The sequence below is a fragment of the Podarcis vaucheri genome (assembly GCF_965113315.1).
Source record: "Podarcis vaucheri genome assembly, chromosome: 15".
NCBI lineage: Eukaryota > Metazoa > Chordata > Lepidosauria > Squamata > Lacertidae > Podarcis > Podarcis vaucheri.
In genome coordinates this window covers 17,653,043-17,669,418 of record NC_138753.1, presented here as the reverse complement: position 1 = coordinate 17,669,418, position 16,376 = coordinate 17,653,043, and the positions used below count along the sequence as shown (strand labels likewise).

Below are 16,376 nucleotides of genomic sequence, written 5' to 3'. Positions count from 1 at the left end.
AACCAACGACTTCAAATGACAAGAAAGGAGATTCCAACTCAATATTAGGAAGAACTTTCTGATGTGCAGTCTTCGGAAAGCGGGGTGCGGGAAGAGCTGTTCAATGGTGAATGCAAGAGCTGTTCAATGGTGAATGGACTCCCTGGGAAGGTAGCCACCAAGAGTGAAGCCACGGTGCTGAATAGCCATCAATATTCCTCTCCCCCATGAACTCGTCCAATCCTCTTTTAAAAACCATTCAAGTTGATAGCCATCACAGTTTAATTATGTACCTCATGAATCAGTTCAAAAGGAAAGTCACACATTGGCTGTCTCTAGAAAGCATCTCTATCCCCCACACACTCCATTCTTCTCTTTTTATTCAGCAAATTAGTGTCTACAATCCACCAAATTAATGAAGGAGAAGATTTGCAGCTACATTCCATTCCCCAAAGAGGGCCCCTCCCACAATACATGCCCCCCCTCTGCCAGAAGAGAGGCATTCAAAGCACACACTTGTGAAACATCACTATTAGTTAAGGTCATCACAATCATAATACTTCTCGTCTAGAACATTTGTTGGTGTCCATGGATCTCAAAGTGGTGAGTAAGTCCCTGTAGTAATTGCATTTTGCAGGAAAGAGGGGAGAAGCCCAAACAGATGTTCAGGCCCGTCTGAGTTCAGTCACACAACTGGAAATGAGAGCATGGTCCTCTAGTCTTAAGTCCACCTTCCCAGCTCTCCTTGTGCCCCTTCCCTGGTAGATGCACCTGAATTGTCAATAGTTCGACCCAAATCTGTGTTATAAGGACATGCTGTCTTTCAGCTCCCCTGCCATTCCGTTGGCTCCATTCAACTCAGCCGGCCCCTGGCCTTCCTCTTTGCTCCCGTCCTTCTCCTGGACGACCCCCTCTTCCTCCCCCTCTTCCTCTTTCGACTTCTCCGACTCCTCTCCCCCCAAGAGGTTGGCACTGGACAGGTGGCTCAGCAAGTGCCCCTCGCGGAACGACTCTGCCAGCTCTTTGGCACAGCACTCTGGCGTGTTGGTTTCGTAGGTGCTGTGGAAGGAGTTGTAGTCGACCTCGTAAAAGTCCTTCTCCAGGGTCAGAACGGGAGTGAAGCGGTGGCCCCACAGCACTTCCTTGTCCATGTAGGAGCTCCGAGCCTGGCAAGTCATTCCTGGAGGAAGGGGAGAGACGAGAGAGAGAGAGAGAGAGAGAGAGAGAGAGAGAGAGAGAGTCGTGATGGGGATTCGGTGAAGGAACAAGAAGGGATTTAATGTTAAGCCGCCTTAGATGCTCACACTTCCCTCCTTTTCTAAAAAAGTTTAAAAGCAGTTCATGGTCGTTCCATACCTGATTGCTTCAGGACATGGAAAAATGATTTGCTTAACAAGCCTTATTATTATTATTATTGTAGTAGTATTTTATATTTTTTAAGGTTCCTGATGTTTCAACAAAAAGCACAAGCATCAATGAACTGACCATGCCTCTTGGCAAGCAGAAGCAGGGCATTTGATTGCACAAGAAGATCGTTTTAATAGCATATGATGATTGGGACACGACAAAGGACTTAAATGGCCAAGGCTCCTCCCGCAGCTTTGCTGCAAAACCTCAGGATCTCTCCCTTGGTTTCTCTCTACTAAGTGCACTAGCTGTTTTCTCACTGGACAAACACATATATTTTCTGTGACTACTTCATGAGGGCTGGGGTCCCTATCGTTCTCTTTGGTGAGGTAACAGCTTCAGGCGGCAGATATGTTGGGTGCCAGTCACATGGGTGCCATGTGACCTTCCTTAGACACCCTAAGCTAGCCGCCTGTCCTCAGGAGGTCGTAAGACATTATCCCATCACCAACATAATAGCAAGATTAATTTACAGCCGTGTTTAGGGAAGCTTTTAATGACTGATGTTTTAACATACAGTACTTTTAATCTATTGTTGGAAGCCGCCCAGAGTGGCTGGGGAAACCCAACCAGATGGGTGGGGTACAAATAACAAATTTATTATTATTATTATTATTATTATTATTATTATTATTATTATTATTATACCAGGTTGGAATGGCAGGGAGTACCCCCTTGACTTGCCTCAAACAGCACCATGGATTGGGGTAGCCTTGGTCAGGGGCAGAGTGAAGGGATTGCAGCCAAAGCACAGTGCAGAGCTGTTTAAAAGCCCTTGTGCAAACAGCCCAGTGTTGCTCTTAGAGGCTGCCTGACTCTCTTTCTCTCCACCCCGTGCCCTCACTCTCTGACTACCCCGGATTCCTCCAGGGCCCCTAATCCAACCCAACCCAGAGCGATCCAGGATTGCCTCAACCTGACTCAGCCAAAGCCCCAATTGGCCCAATTCAGATTCAGGATTGGGTCGTATATATTATTTATCTTACTCATTTCATAACATTTATCCACTGCTTGACTGTAAAAAAACCACACACACACCCCAAAGCAGTTTACAAAAAAGGATGGAACAATAAAAATACCAATAAGAAAAATTAACAATAACTTAAAACTTTCACAAAGTTAAAATAACAATAGACGAAAAATATAGATCAAAACTCGCATCGGATTCTAAACATCTGGACAGGCTTGCCTAAGCAAAAAAACCCATGTTTTTAGCAGGTGCTGAAAAGAGCACCATGATGTCAAGTGCCAGGGAGTTCCAAAGTGTAGCTGCCGCCATACTGAAAGATCGAGTTCTTACATGAGTTGAGGTTCTGTGGCACCTGTAACAGTGCCATTTCCTCCAGTCAAAGTGGTTAGTGGGCATATATGGGGTAAGGTGATCTCACGGGCAGGTAAACCAGTGTGTGCAGGCTCACTCTGAATTTCATGATGGGGAGAAAAAGTCGGGCAGCAATGTAATAAGCATATATTCAGCAGATGAAGCCACTTCTAGAGAACATGCTGGGGAAGAGAGAAAAGGAAGGATGCGGCTCCCTGTCTGATGCGGAGCTGGACTGCTTTTCGGCAGGCTGGCAGAGGAGGCTTCTGTTACAGCAGACTTCTGGGCACGAACAGTCTTAGTCACGGCATTCTGGCTCTCAGCAAGCTCAGGAACCAGGAAGTGCAGAGGCTGCTTTGAAAAAAATAATGTGCTAGAGGAGGGAAGGAAGCCCAGGATGTTCTGAAGCGGGCGAGTGGGCCCTGCTCAGGAAGCAGGAGGTTGGGCTGGTATTCGAGGTTCTTCTCCTAATAAGTAGGTCAAGGAAGCATCCGCATTCTGGCACAACCAGGGTGATGATGGCATAAATGGTAGGAGCTTTTCGGTGCCTGCTAAAAACATCCTTATTTAGCCAAGCCCGGAATTAAGATTGCCGGAAGAAATATCAACAACCTCAGATATGCAGATGACACAACCTTGATGGCAGAAAGTGAGGAGGAATTAAAGAACCTTTTAATGAGGGTGAAAGAGGAGAGTGCAAAATATGGTCTGAAGCTCAACATCAAAAAAAACGAAGATCATGGCCACTGGTCCCATCACCTCCTAGCAAATAGAAGAGGAAGAAATGGAGGCAGTGAGAGATTTTACTTTCTTGGGCTCCATGATCACTGCAGATGGTGACAGCAGTCACGAAATTAAAAGACGCCTCCTCCTTGGGAGAAAAGCAATGACAAACCTAGACAGCATCTTAAAAAGCAGAGACATCACCTTGCCAACAAAGGTCTGTATAGTTAAAGCTATGGTTTTCCCAGTAGTGATGGATGGAAGTGAGACCTGGACCATAAAGAAGGCTGATCGCCGAAGAATTGATGCTTTTGAATTATGGTGCTGGAGGAGACTCTTGAGAGTCCCATGGACTGCAAGAAGATCAAACCTCTCCATTCTGAAGGAAATCAGCCTTGAGTGCTCACTGGAAGGACAGATCGTGAAGCTGAGGCTCCAATACTTTGGCCACCTCATGAGAAGAAGAGAAGACTCCCTGGAAAAGTGGAGGGCACAAGGAGAAGGGGACGACAGAGGATGAGATGGTTGGACAGTGTTCTCGAAGCTACCAGCATGAGTTTGACCAAACTGCAGGAGGCAGCGGAAGATAAGAGTGCCTGGCGTGTTCTGGTCCATGGGGTCACAAAGAGTCGGACACGACTAAACGACTAAACAACAACAAGAAAGACAGGAAGTTGAGGGAATTTTAAGCTGTTTTAGTATTTTAACTTTTGCATGGTTTAACATACTGCTGTAATTTATTCTTGATTTCCTTGTGTTATCTTTTTGTAGGAGGGGAGAGTGTTGCCTCCAAGAGTCCCTATATTCCAGGGACAGTCCTGGATTTACCAAAGCCATCCCAGTTTCTGATTTGATCCCAGAATGTCCCTGCTTTCCTTAGGACCTCCCTATTTTCATTGCAGAAATGTTGAAAGGTATGAAGTTATATGACCCTGGGCTAAGGAGATAAGTAACTACACATCTGAATAATACAAATAAAAATTCAAGGAGAGAAGGTGATGTTGGTGGGAATATATGCCCCCAATGAGAAAAAAGCAGTTTTTTTTTGGTTTTTTTTAAAAAGGAAACAGAATTACTTGAATACACGGACCAAAAGATGATTTTAATGGGAGACTTAAATGGAGTTCCATCATTAGAAAAGGACAGATCAGCTATAAAAAAGGTACAAAAGAAAGCAGATCATCAAAGACTTTTTTGTATTGGATCAAACTTTAAATTTGATAGATATATGGAGAGTAATACATTTGTTTGACAAATGGTTCACTTATTATTCTTATGTTTATAACAGCAGTTCAAGAACTGACTCGTTATGTATTTCTAAAGAGTTGGAACCTCAAGTAAAAAAAATAGAAATTAATCCCAGGACATTTCCGGATCACATTTCTTTGATAATGGAAATACAAAAGGAAAGTCACACCATGTTTTATTATGATTTTTTTATATGCTGGAAGCCACCAGAGTGTCTGGGGCAACCCAGTCAGATGGGTGGGGTATTATTATTATTATTATTATTATTAAAAATTTGGACATCCCTATTTTCATCAGATAAATGTTGGAAGGTATGGTGTTGCTCTTGCACTCCAATCCTGCTTGTGGGCTTCCCACAGGAACCTGGGTGGCCACTGGGAGAACAAGATGCTGCAAAACATGGGCCCCTTTGGGCCTCATCCAGAAGGCTCGACTTACGCCCATATATTCATATCTCAGTGCTAGAGCATCTGCTTTGGTATCCGCCATGTCACTCGTTCCATGTCTCTGATACACAAAATATGAGTATGCTCGGCTGACGAAGACCGGCAGGGCGAAACAAGGTATTATTCTGGGAATCCATGTCACGTTTAATTTTTTTTGTCTGACACCGGCATACAACAACTCTATTTTGCAAAGGCACATGTTAAGATCTTTCATATCCTTTGTCTGATACCTGCATACAGCAACTGAATTCAACAACCAACATCTGCAAAGGCAGATGTGGAACATTACAAAGAAAAGTTCATCTTTTGCAAGTACTGCTCCTTAAAGTTGTTACGTTTGACACTGGTATTTGCTAAGACATATGTGGAACACAAGAAGCCTTTATTTGGACAGTATGTTTTAAAAAACTGATTCATTTGTACATAAGTGGAACACCAAAGCTTCTATTTGGACATTATGTATATAAGACCTGATCTATTTGTATTTCCTGTTCTAAATGTTGGTCCTTAATTGCTTCCACTCAATTAGATAATGTGAAAAGAGTTATGTTTATATGATGTATAAAGAATTTATATAGTTAAACACAGCCAGTTATGTTGTGGGTATATTTATATTTGCATGCAGAAGGTCACAAGTTCAATCCCCGTCATCTCCAGGTAGAGCTGGGAGAAAGTTCCTTTTCTAACAATCTGGAGTGCTTCTCTGCCTGGCACCAGATCTCTTAGTGTTGACCCAGGTCATCGAGCCTGAGCTTCTGCAGCTGCCACCCGCCGGACATGCATTGCTATTGGCAACAGCAGCAACAGCAGCAGAGGCCCTGGGGGCAGCAGCTGAGGAAGCCCAAGGACGTTGTTGCATTTCTTCTGTATTTGTGCTGCTCTTGCTGACTACCTCAAACATCACCTGTTGGGAGGATGGGGCACAGGTTCAACTTAATAACTAATAAGTTAAAGTACACCTCTGCTGTTGGTATTTATATTAGAGCAGGGCCCTCATTGTGCAGCAGATGTGTTTGTGTGTTTTAATGAACTGAACAGGCTGAACAGAGTAAAAGATTATGAGTCATTGGGCGGTGGGGGGGGGAGAGAGTGTGTGTATCAACATAATAGTGTTTAGCTTAATTTTTTTTAGTTGCTTGTTTGCTAATAGTGTTTTAGAGACTGTAACTGTTTTGTTATTATTATTTTTTAAAAATAGATTTTATTAAAATCTGAGAAAGAATACAAAGATTAATATCAAATATCTTTTTGTCAAGGCTAAAAAAACCTAACCTAACCTAACCTAAATAAAAAAACAGCGAAGAAGAGAAGGCAAAGAAGAAGAAAAAGAAGAATGGATAAAGGATAAAGAATAAAAGAATAAAAAAGAGACCTTCTGATTCTTCATCTGTCAGCTAAAAATAGAAAATTGTTCAGCACCACTTTCTATAAACCAAGATTATCTTCAATCCTGAAATCCAAATATCGTAAGTTCCTTTTCTTTTTCATGCAAAAAGTCTATAAGAGGTTTTCAATCTTTAGTAAATATTGACAACGACTATTCTCTGATCAAACATGTCAACTTTGCTATCTCAGCTAAATCCAGCTAAATTTTAACAACCATTATTCCCCCATTGTTGGTGTCGCTGTTTATTATGGGATTCATTCGAAGGCAAAACGGAATAGAAATACAATAAATCAAATCAATCAAGAAGGACCAATGCTCTGACCTAGCATTAGGCAGCTCCTTATTCCTGTGCCCCTCCATCTGCCACCCGAGGCAGTGGCCTCACTCTACCTAATGGTAGGGCTGGCCTATTGACACCATACCTACATGCCTGGGCCTTCCCATTCCACGGTAGGCAGTGAAGGGCTGTAGCTCAGTGGCAGAGCAGAAGGTCCCAGCTTCAATTCCTGGCATCTCCAGGTGAGGCTGGGACTAGACTTCCTGCCTGAGACCCTAGAGAGCCACTGGCAAGTGAGTATGGGCGACACTGAGCTCAATGGCCTAACTGGATATAAGGCAGCTTTCTAGTTGCTGTACCTGTGGTCTTGGTGTGGCTGCTTGACCCTGAGATAAAATCATGGAGGGGAAAAGCAAAAGAGACTTCCCAAGTTCTTCAGCATCCTAAGGGAATCCCTGCCTGCCTTCCAGCCAGTTCTTGGAACAGCTCTTGCCCCAAAGGGAGATCCTTATTCTGATTTGGAATTCCACAGCCAAATCAGTGGCCGTAAGCCTTCATTCACGATGGGAACAATGGAGAGCTTTCACCGCCTTCAATGCTGCCTTTCTGCCAAAGCCTGCTTCCTTGTAACCCCAGGGGGACACTCGGAGCCAGCACAATTGAAGCAGTTGTAATTGCTCCATAATGCCATTCAGATATTCCTTTTTAGCACATGTGCATCAGAGTTAATCGCACAGGGATGCGGCGCCTGGCAACCCCGACGTCCCTCCAAAAGCAGCACAGCCGTGTCCTTGCCTGCTCCAGATTCCATTAAGGGCCCGGCTTTGGAAGCTGCAGACTCTCTCCAGCCTGAGCTCCTCAAAGCATTTCTTATTTTCCCAGTTAATTGTTTCCCCAAACAAAACGGAGGCAGAGAGAGGCGGTGCTAAGAGAGAAGCGCTGGGTTTCACTGAGGACAGATGGGAACGGTGACTTTGCCTTTTGCCTACAGTGCAACCACCGTATTTGGGACTTTTCTCCCCACCCCCCTTTTTCAAAACCCACACAGCAGAGGACTGGAGACCCCAGAGGTCAGGTCTCATGTGCAGCTTCCATCTGCAGGAACACTCTGGGAGCAATGTAGAGAGACACATGTATGTGCTATGCTGACATGACACCCAAAGTTAAAAACCACACGGAGTGAAAGATTCATAGGTCAAATACATGAAAAGTGTTTGTGGATGATAACTTGATCATCATCATCCTTGATTCATCACCCAAGATCAGAGTAAGCTTCATGGCCAGTGGTGTAGCATCGGGGCGCGTAGGGGCAGTTGCCCCAAGCACAAAATTGTTAGAGGCACAAAACGTCAACACACAGTGCAGCCTCAATAGAACTGCACGCTTCCATTGCTGGGCTCCATTGAAAACAGCTTCTCCATGCGAACCAGACAATGGAACAACTCCCTCCTGGCCCCCTCCGCACAGCCCAGAGTCCTGGCAACCCATGCTACACCACTGTTCATAGCTAAGTGTGAATTTGAATCCAGCTCTCTCTGGACTTGTTTTCAGCCTGAGGTCCTCATCCCCCTCTGTGCGGCCTTCTGGGGAGCCACATGCCAGTAGTGGGTGGAGCCAGAAGCAAAAGTGTGAGGGGAAATGGATGCCCATTTTACCTTTGCACATTATCCTAGTTTCTATACACCTTCTTCCTCCCCTCTTTATAATGAGAGTTCAAGGACAAATTTTGGATGCAAATTGAGAGGTGTGGCCTGGGAAGAGTTCTGAAGGAAAGGTAGACCTGGAGGATGGCATGTTTCTCCTAGGCTTGAAGGGCACCACCCCATGCCTAGTCCAGGTTCTCATAGTAGCCACTCAAATGCATGTGGGAAACTCTTGAGCACGATCGGAACACAAGAGCCCTTTCCCCTCCTGTGGCTTCCAGCAACTGGTATTCAGAAGCATTATGTGCATAGCCTCCTCTTCCTTGAATTTCTCCAATCCTCTTCTACAGCCATCCAAGTTGATAGCCATCACTGCCTCTTGTGGAGCAAATTCCTGTGGTTGCATCCTGTACTGTGGATCCTGCATTGGGTTAAGTTGAGGTCCGATCTCCTTTCCAACCATTTGGTTCCATGATTCTATTAACTCTAAGTTCTGTCTACTCACACGCTGAGTGCAATTATTTTTTTAAGTGTGCTGAAAAGTTATCTAGTCCTTCAAATAGGAATCCATTTCCCCTCATAGAGGGTATGTGGATGATCAAAGAGACTTGTCTCTGATGGGATGGCGCTGTGGACACTGCTGTCCTGCCCGAGTGGAAGAGTCATAAATATTCTAACTATTGCTCCTCTAATTAGGCAGTGTGTGTCCTTCATTAGCATCAAAGTCTCTGAAATATAATTTTGCATGGTTGTAAAAATTAGTACCCCATTTACACTAATTAATCTAACTAAAACCTCAGCCTCTGAAAAAGTCAATATTGTTCAACTTCTTACATCAAAAGGGTGTTAGAAAGCAGGAGCTTTTGGGGACTCCGTTACCAATTAAATCTGTGCAACTGTCCGTACTCGGCTCATTTTGATTTCCATGATAGAAGAGAGAGGCTCCCCATTCTGTGGAATGTTCCATAAAGGAAAAATAGAGTTGTATAATGCACTGATATTGAGAGGAACCTGGAGTCTGGTGTCCAGTTCCGAGCACCACAATTTAAGGAGGGTATTGACAAGCTGGAAGGTGTGCAGAGGAGGGCAACCAGGATGATCAGGGGTCTGGAAACCAAGCCTTATGAGGAATGGTTGAGGGAAGTGGCTACATTTTGCTTGGAGAAGAGAAGACTGAGAGGGGATGTCAAATATCTGAAGAGCTGTCACATGGAAGATGGTGCAGGCTTGTTTTCTCCTGTTCCAGAGGGGAAACCCAAACCAATGGATTCAGCTGACAAGGCAGGAGATTCCAGCTCAGAGTTAGGACGAACTTTCTGACAGTAAGATCTGCTTGACGCTGGGACAGATTGGAAGATGGTGGACTCTCCTTCACTGGAGGTTTTTAAGCAGAGGTTGGATGGCCATCTGTTAGGGATTCTTTAGCTGTGTAGTCCTGCCTTGTGGGGGGTTGGACTAGATGACTCTTGGGGTCCCTTCCGACTCTACAATTCTATCTTTCTATTATTTATGTTCCTAAATAAATGAAAGAATTAAGAGACCAAGAGGGCACCTACTGGTTTAGAATTACATGACCAACTTTTTAGCTGCAGGTCCTTCCCCTACGTGCAGATTTGAAACCAGGTTGAGACACCACATAACCCAGAGTTTATTACACCTGTCCAGATCATATCTTACATCACGACCAGATGCCTTGATTTCCTGACATAATCCCCCTTATCAGGAACTTGTTGCACTACGAGCAAAATGCTCCCTGCTTCCCCTGCCTCTTTTTCTAAAAGGATGTAATCAATGGAGCAATTAAGAACCTGAACTTATGGCTGCCTCATCTGTCCCCCAGGTAACTCCAGATCGATATACAAACAGCCTTCCTGGCATTTCTTAAAATAGATTGGTATGGCCATTGACCTTCCTGCCAGCCTCCTTCTCAACACACACACACACACACACACGTTCACATTTATATAGCACTTTAGAGTTTTGAATGCATTTCACCTTCATTATCTCAGTAATCCTTCTGGCAACCCTTCAAAGTAGGTCAGCATAATTAGCCGTGCATTGCAGCTGAGGGAGGGGCCGAGGCAGAGAGAATGTAGCTTGCCTAAAGGCCAGCGAGGGAGTTCATGGCAGGGCGCAGAGCTCTGCCTGATCAGGCCAAAGGACCATCTAGTCCAGCTTTCTGTCCTCTGAGCAGGGAAGGCATTGTTTGCAACCCCAAGGCTTTGCTAATACAGTGATAAGCAAACGGTCATCACTGAGCACAGAAACAAATAAGCTTGCTTCTCTCCTTCCCTCAAGAGTTCCAAATTGGCTTGCAATCGTATCCCATTTGCACTGATTAATCTGACTGAGATCTCAGACTCTGAAAAAGTCAATATTGTTCCTCTGTTTTTCACTTCAAACAGATGTTGGGAAGTAATTGGTGCTCAGCTTCCAATTAATTCTGCACATCTCACATGGACAAGTCCTCGTCTACAGCAACACATCTTCAGATCTACTGGTAGGCCCTGATTTCCCTTCTGCTCTTTGAGTCTTAGGGCAAGAAAGGGAAGCGCAGGCCTGGAGGTCAAATGTGGCCCTACAGGCCTTGAAATATGGACCTCAGAACACTCCTTAGGCCACAACCATTTTTCCAGGCCACGCCTCACGGGTCCTACCACTGCTGTGTGGGAAAGGAAAGGAACAAGTGACAAGGGGCTGGAAATGGTTCTATGTCTCCCACTGCCTTAGAGTCTCAGGTCTTAAACCAAATCCAGGAGTGGCGCTGGAGGTTCCCATGTCTACACACCTGGTCACACCCATACCTGCACACAATCAAGGTATCAAGTCCATCCACATGAAGTGTCCCCACCCCACCCCTGCTGAATCCTATTTTTCTGGGTTGCATAGTGGCACCGATGAAATGGTGGCAGTGGCAGGATCTGGCAATATCTTGTAGAGCTCACGTGAGATCTTGCGGAGTACCCAAGATCTTGCAAAATTTCAGTGAGGTTTTGGCAAGATTTCATGCACTGCACAAAATCACACCAGAAGCCACTGCTGCTGCCACCGCTTCTCTACCGGTGGCAGAGGGTTCCACTGCCTGAGGCAACTGCCTCAGCCTGCCTCATGGGCAGGCCAGCCCTGCACACAAGAAATGAAATGAGTTACTAAACATGCAAGAATTTTCCCAAGAAACTTCTGGAAAACTGTTTGTAGCAGGGCTCATGAGGTGGAGCAAGAAACATCATGGATCCACTCCTCTGCCCCTGCCAATTAAAACATCAAGCTAATTTTGGCAACCGGCAATATTTTCATCTGAAAGGAAAGGCTCCATCACCTGGTTCTGAGCATGGTGTCACCAGGCTCTGATGAATGCTGACCAATGCCGTTGCAAAAAGATATCACCCTGTAAGGTAGTCTGCAATTAATGAAGATCTCATCACATTTCTGCTTGATAAATTTTTGCAATAATAATGAGTATTTCCAGGCAGTGAACATTTCTGCACTTCAAGCCTATATTTCATGTCCTTCACTTGTGAATTTTGTCAGCATCACTAAAAATAACGGCTGGCTAATTGTCAACAAGACCCTGGGTTGGGTGGGAGTTTTGGCAGGAAGGCAGTATCTGCCAGAAAGTCTGAGACGATGTGCAGACTGTTTCATCATATGGAATGATGACTTAAGGGTGACAAAACGGTACTTTCTAATGTTCTCTAATTGAATCAGCCAAGTCATTCATCAAGTAACTGGAACAAAGCAGAACGTCTTCAGAGCAGAGGCAGCCCCACTTGCTTTTTCAGTCTTTGTGTTTCCCAAATAGTCTCAGTCTCCCACTACAAATGCAAGAAGAACCTGCTGGATCAGACCAATAGCCAGCCAGATACCTGTGGGAAACTTGCATGCAGGATTTGCAGACAAGAGCCCTCTCCTCTCCTGTGGTTCCAGCAATTGGTATTCAGAAGCACTGGTGCCTCTGAGTGTGGAGGCAGAACATATCTATTGTGGCTAGTTACCATCAATAGTCCTATCCTCCATGAATTTGCCCAATCCTCTTTTAAAGTCATCTAAGTCAGTGGCCCTCACTGCCTTTTGTGGGAGGGAGTTCCATATGTTAACTATGCACTGTATGAAATACTTTCTTTTTTCTGTCCTGAATAAGTAAGAGCTGTTTGACAGTGGAGTGGACTCCCTCAGAAGGCAGCTGACTCTTCTTCAATGGAGGTTCCCAAGCAGAGGTTGGATGGTCATCTGTCGGGGATTTCTGCTTTGCAGGGGGTTGGACTAGATGACCCTTGGGGTATCTTCCAACCCTGCAATTATATGATTCTATGAAAACACACACACACACACACTGGAAGCTGAAATGAAGAAAGTTGGGGGAGAAAAGAGGAAAAGAATTTTGTCTGTCCTGAATTTAGTCCTAAATCTGAAAACAAATCCCAGGCCTGAGGATAGTATCCTGAAGAACTCTCTTCCTTAATTTTAAGGGTTGGATTGCACACCACATTATTCAGGTTTCTCTTTCTCTCTCTCATTATGCTTAAAATAGCCACTTTTATGTTAAAGGGAAATAAAAATAATAACGCAGCTTTGAGGTCCCTGCCTACAACATGATCCCAGCTCAGAATGTCCCCCACACAGTGTTTTCCACCTCAAAAAGTCTCCCCTGCCTGCTGTTTGCCCATGAAGGTGGTGCTGTTTTGCAGTGAATAGCACCTAAGGGTGCCAACAACTGTGCGTCAGCTGAGAGAGAGAGAAAGACTGCTTTTCAGCTTAAAGTGGTGCAGGGCACCAGTTCATAATACGAGGCCCTCGTGACTCCTTTTTTACTTCAGCATAAAACTGGCCAGAAGAGCTGCATCAGGTGTAGCTTGGCCTCACACCTGGGACATTGCTTTGCTACGGGTCCTTGTTATTTAGCGGACCTCAGAGGAGGTGAGGGTCGCTGCAAAACAGCAGCGTTGATCCTGCATAGCTTGAAATCTACCCGTCACCGCTGTGCTGGATAGATGTGTCAAAGAACAGGCGAGACGAACTTCACACATGCAACTGAATCTTAGGAACCAGTTGATGCTACCCTGATGATGCTTAGATATTCTTCATTACCCCCCTGTGATTGCCGACTATATTGTAGCTCTTAATCCTGCTGACAGGAGCTCATGAAGCAACGCAAATGGCAAAAATCATCGTAACAACCGCGGTCTTAATTGGCTGTCTGAGCACCCACCCGAAGCAGCGTCTGGGACCTGCTAGCCGCAATTAAAATGATGAGGAGCTGGCGAGGGGGTGGTGTTGCTGCTTACTCTTAAGCTTCAAAGCGCGGCTGATGGTCGGGGCCATCAGTGAGGAGGGGGGAACATTCTTGGGTCCCTGCTGAGGGCTTCATCCCTGCAAGGGCCCTCACTGCTCCTCTTGTCTTGGTCTATGCCCTCTTCCTGCTCTCCATCACCACCCATTCACTTTAGAACATAAGAAGAGCCTGCTGGTTCAGCCCAATGGGCAACAGCTCATCTAGTCTAGCCTTTGGTTCTCACAACAGCCAACCAGATGCCTCAATGGGAAGTCCGTTTCACAGCGGCCATTCTCCCCTTCTGCTGTTGCTAGCAACTGGTATTCAGAAGCATCACTGCTTCTGATTGTGGGGGCAGAGCATAACCTGAGGATAGCTCAGTCGTTACGAGCATAAGACTCTAATCTCAAGGTTTGAGCCTCATGGTGGGCAAAGCATTGCTGCCTTGCAGGGGGGTGGACTAGCAGGACCCTTGGGCCCCCTTCCAACTCTACAATTCCTATGATCATGACCAATAGCCATTGACAGCCCTCTTTTCCATGAATTTGTCCAAACCATCTAGGTTGGTGGCCATTGCTGCTTCCTGCGGGAGCGAGTTCCAACATTCAACTTCACTGTATGAGTTCCAGTGTTATGAGAGAGGGAGAAAAACTTTTCTTAATCTGCTTTCTTGGTGCTGGAGGAGACTCTTGAGAGTACCATGACTGCAAGAAGATCAAACCTATCCATTCTGAAGCCCTGAGTGCTCACTGGAAGGCCAGATCGTGAAGCTGAGTCTCCAATACTTTGGCCATCTCATGAGAAGAGAAGACTCCCTGGAAAAGACCCTGATGTCGGGAAAGATGGAGGGCACAAGGAGAAGGGGACGACAGAGGACGAGATGGTTGGATAGTGTTCTCGAAGCTACCAGCATGAGTTTGACCAAACTGCAGGAGGCAGCAGAAAATAGGAGTGCCTGGCGTGCTCTGGTCCATGGGGTCACGAAGAGTCGGACGCGACTAAACAACAACAACAAATCCACTTTCTCCATGTAGCCTAAGATGGTGAGTAGGAATGGCATGGTATGGCTTGTACGTTGGAGATAATCACCCAACCAAGTATTGGGCATCCTAAGTAAGAATTATTGATAAATTAGGGTTGCACTCCTGCAAAACAATCAGCTTTCAGAGTTTGTGTGTGTCCTCCAACACACTTGGATGTGCTGCAATATTATCAGCGGCTGGTACATTGTCCTTTGCTTTTGGGTCAGAAGGATGGCCACACTGTTAAAAATATCCAGTGATAATAATGGTCATGATAAAACAAAACTAAGATGGGAAATATTGTCAGAAATGGAGAGGAGAAGCTTTTGGTGAGGTTAAGAACAGCTTAACCTGCCAAGCATGCACAGAAAGCCTCAGCTGAAGACAGCCAACGTCAAGGGTGGAAGCTATAACTAATGTCACCAAATGCCAGTGAAAGGAGGAAATTGATTTGCACACAATGCTCACCTCTTGGAGATCATGCTCCTTGGTCCCCTTTCAAAAAGCCACCACAGGAGTTTTGAGTTGCAAACTTCTTTATGAAAGGCTGGACATAAGAAGAGCTCTGCTGGCTCAGACCAAAACATCTATCATCCAGCATCTTGTTTCCATAGTATTAATAGAGGAGATGGGTCTTAGCTCAGTGGCAGAGCCCCTGCTTGGCTTGCAGAAGTTCTCTGGTTCAATCTACAGTGCCCTCTCCAGGTAAGTGATGGGAGAGAACCATTCTTGAAAGTCTGGAGAGTCAATGTAGACAATACTGAGCCAGGTGTCCTGATGATCTGACTCAGGAGGAGGCACTTCACTATGCTCCTCTGTCCTCTCACAGTGGCTGACCGAATGCTTCCAGGCATGAGAACACAGCAAGAACCCTGATGGGTCAGACGAAGGATCCATCTCAAAAGGAGGCACAGTGCAGTGCATAGTTACACTATGGAACTCACTGCCACAGGACTACAATCCTATATGGTTTTAAAAAGATTAGACAGTGCAAGGTTTCTTGCTTGAACAGTGGAACATTCTTCCCCCTCTTTTCCACTTCCCCCATGCACCCCCTAAATCTGGTCCAGGGATTCCCCCAAGACTCTGGAGCAGATCTGGGTGTGTGTGCAGGGAGGAGAGAGGGGAAAGTTGTGCTTTGCAAGCAGATATGCTAGTGCTGACAGGATGCGTCAGCTGACTACTGCCCCATATAAGCAAATTGAGACAAATTCCCTCCAAAATGCTGTCGCCAATAACATCGGGAGAAGCTTTGGCAGTTCAGTTTTTACTGCCAGAGGCAGAAAATGCCCCTAGAGACCAGCTGATGCTGGGACTCATAATTGTGGAGGGGGCTGCTGTGTGCAGGGCCTGCTTGTGGGCTTCCCATCGAGTCAACAGGCTGGCTGCTGTCAGAACAGGATGCTGGACTAGATGGGCTCCCTTTGACCCAATCCCGCATCCAAGACCTTCTGAAGTCCTTCGCTCTCACAGTGACCCGTTTTCCTTCTGCTCACCTTGACAAAATTTGGAACTGCTTGTGGAGGCACAACAGCCACTCCTTTTCTATAAATAACACGGCTGCCTAATAGACAAGGCAGGGAATCGGATCAAACTGGCTTCTTTTGAAATCTTACAAGTGCCGGAAAGTTTCGGGCAGTAATCTTGAGCA

The 16,376-nt window shown here is 45.5% G+C and overlaps 1 protein-coding gene across 1 annotated transcript in view; it reads right to left on the bottom strand.

The window, feature by feature from the left end:
• Positions 1-243: 243 nt before the first annotated feature.
• Positions 244-16,376, bottom strand: part of KCNJ5 (potassium inwardly rectifying channel subfamily J member 5) — a 35,024-nt gene continuing 18,891 nt past the window's right edge. The window contains exon 4 of the mRNA XM_082201477.1: positions 244-1,159. Coding sequence (XP_082057603.1) covers positions 783-1,159 — 377 coding nt within the window. The 3' untranslated portion in view covers positions 244-782. The remainder of the gene's footprint in view (positions 1,160-16,376) is intronic.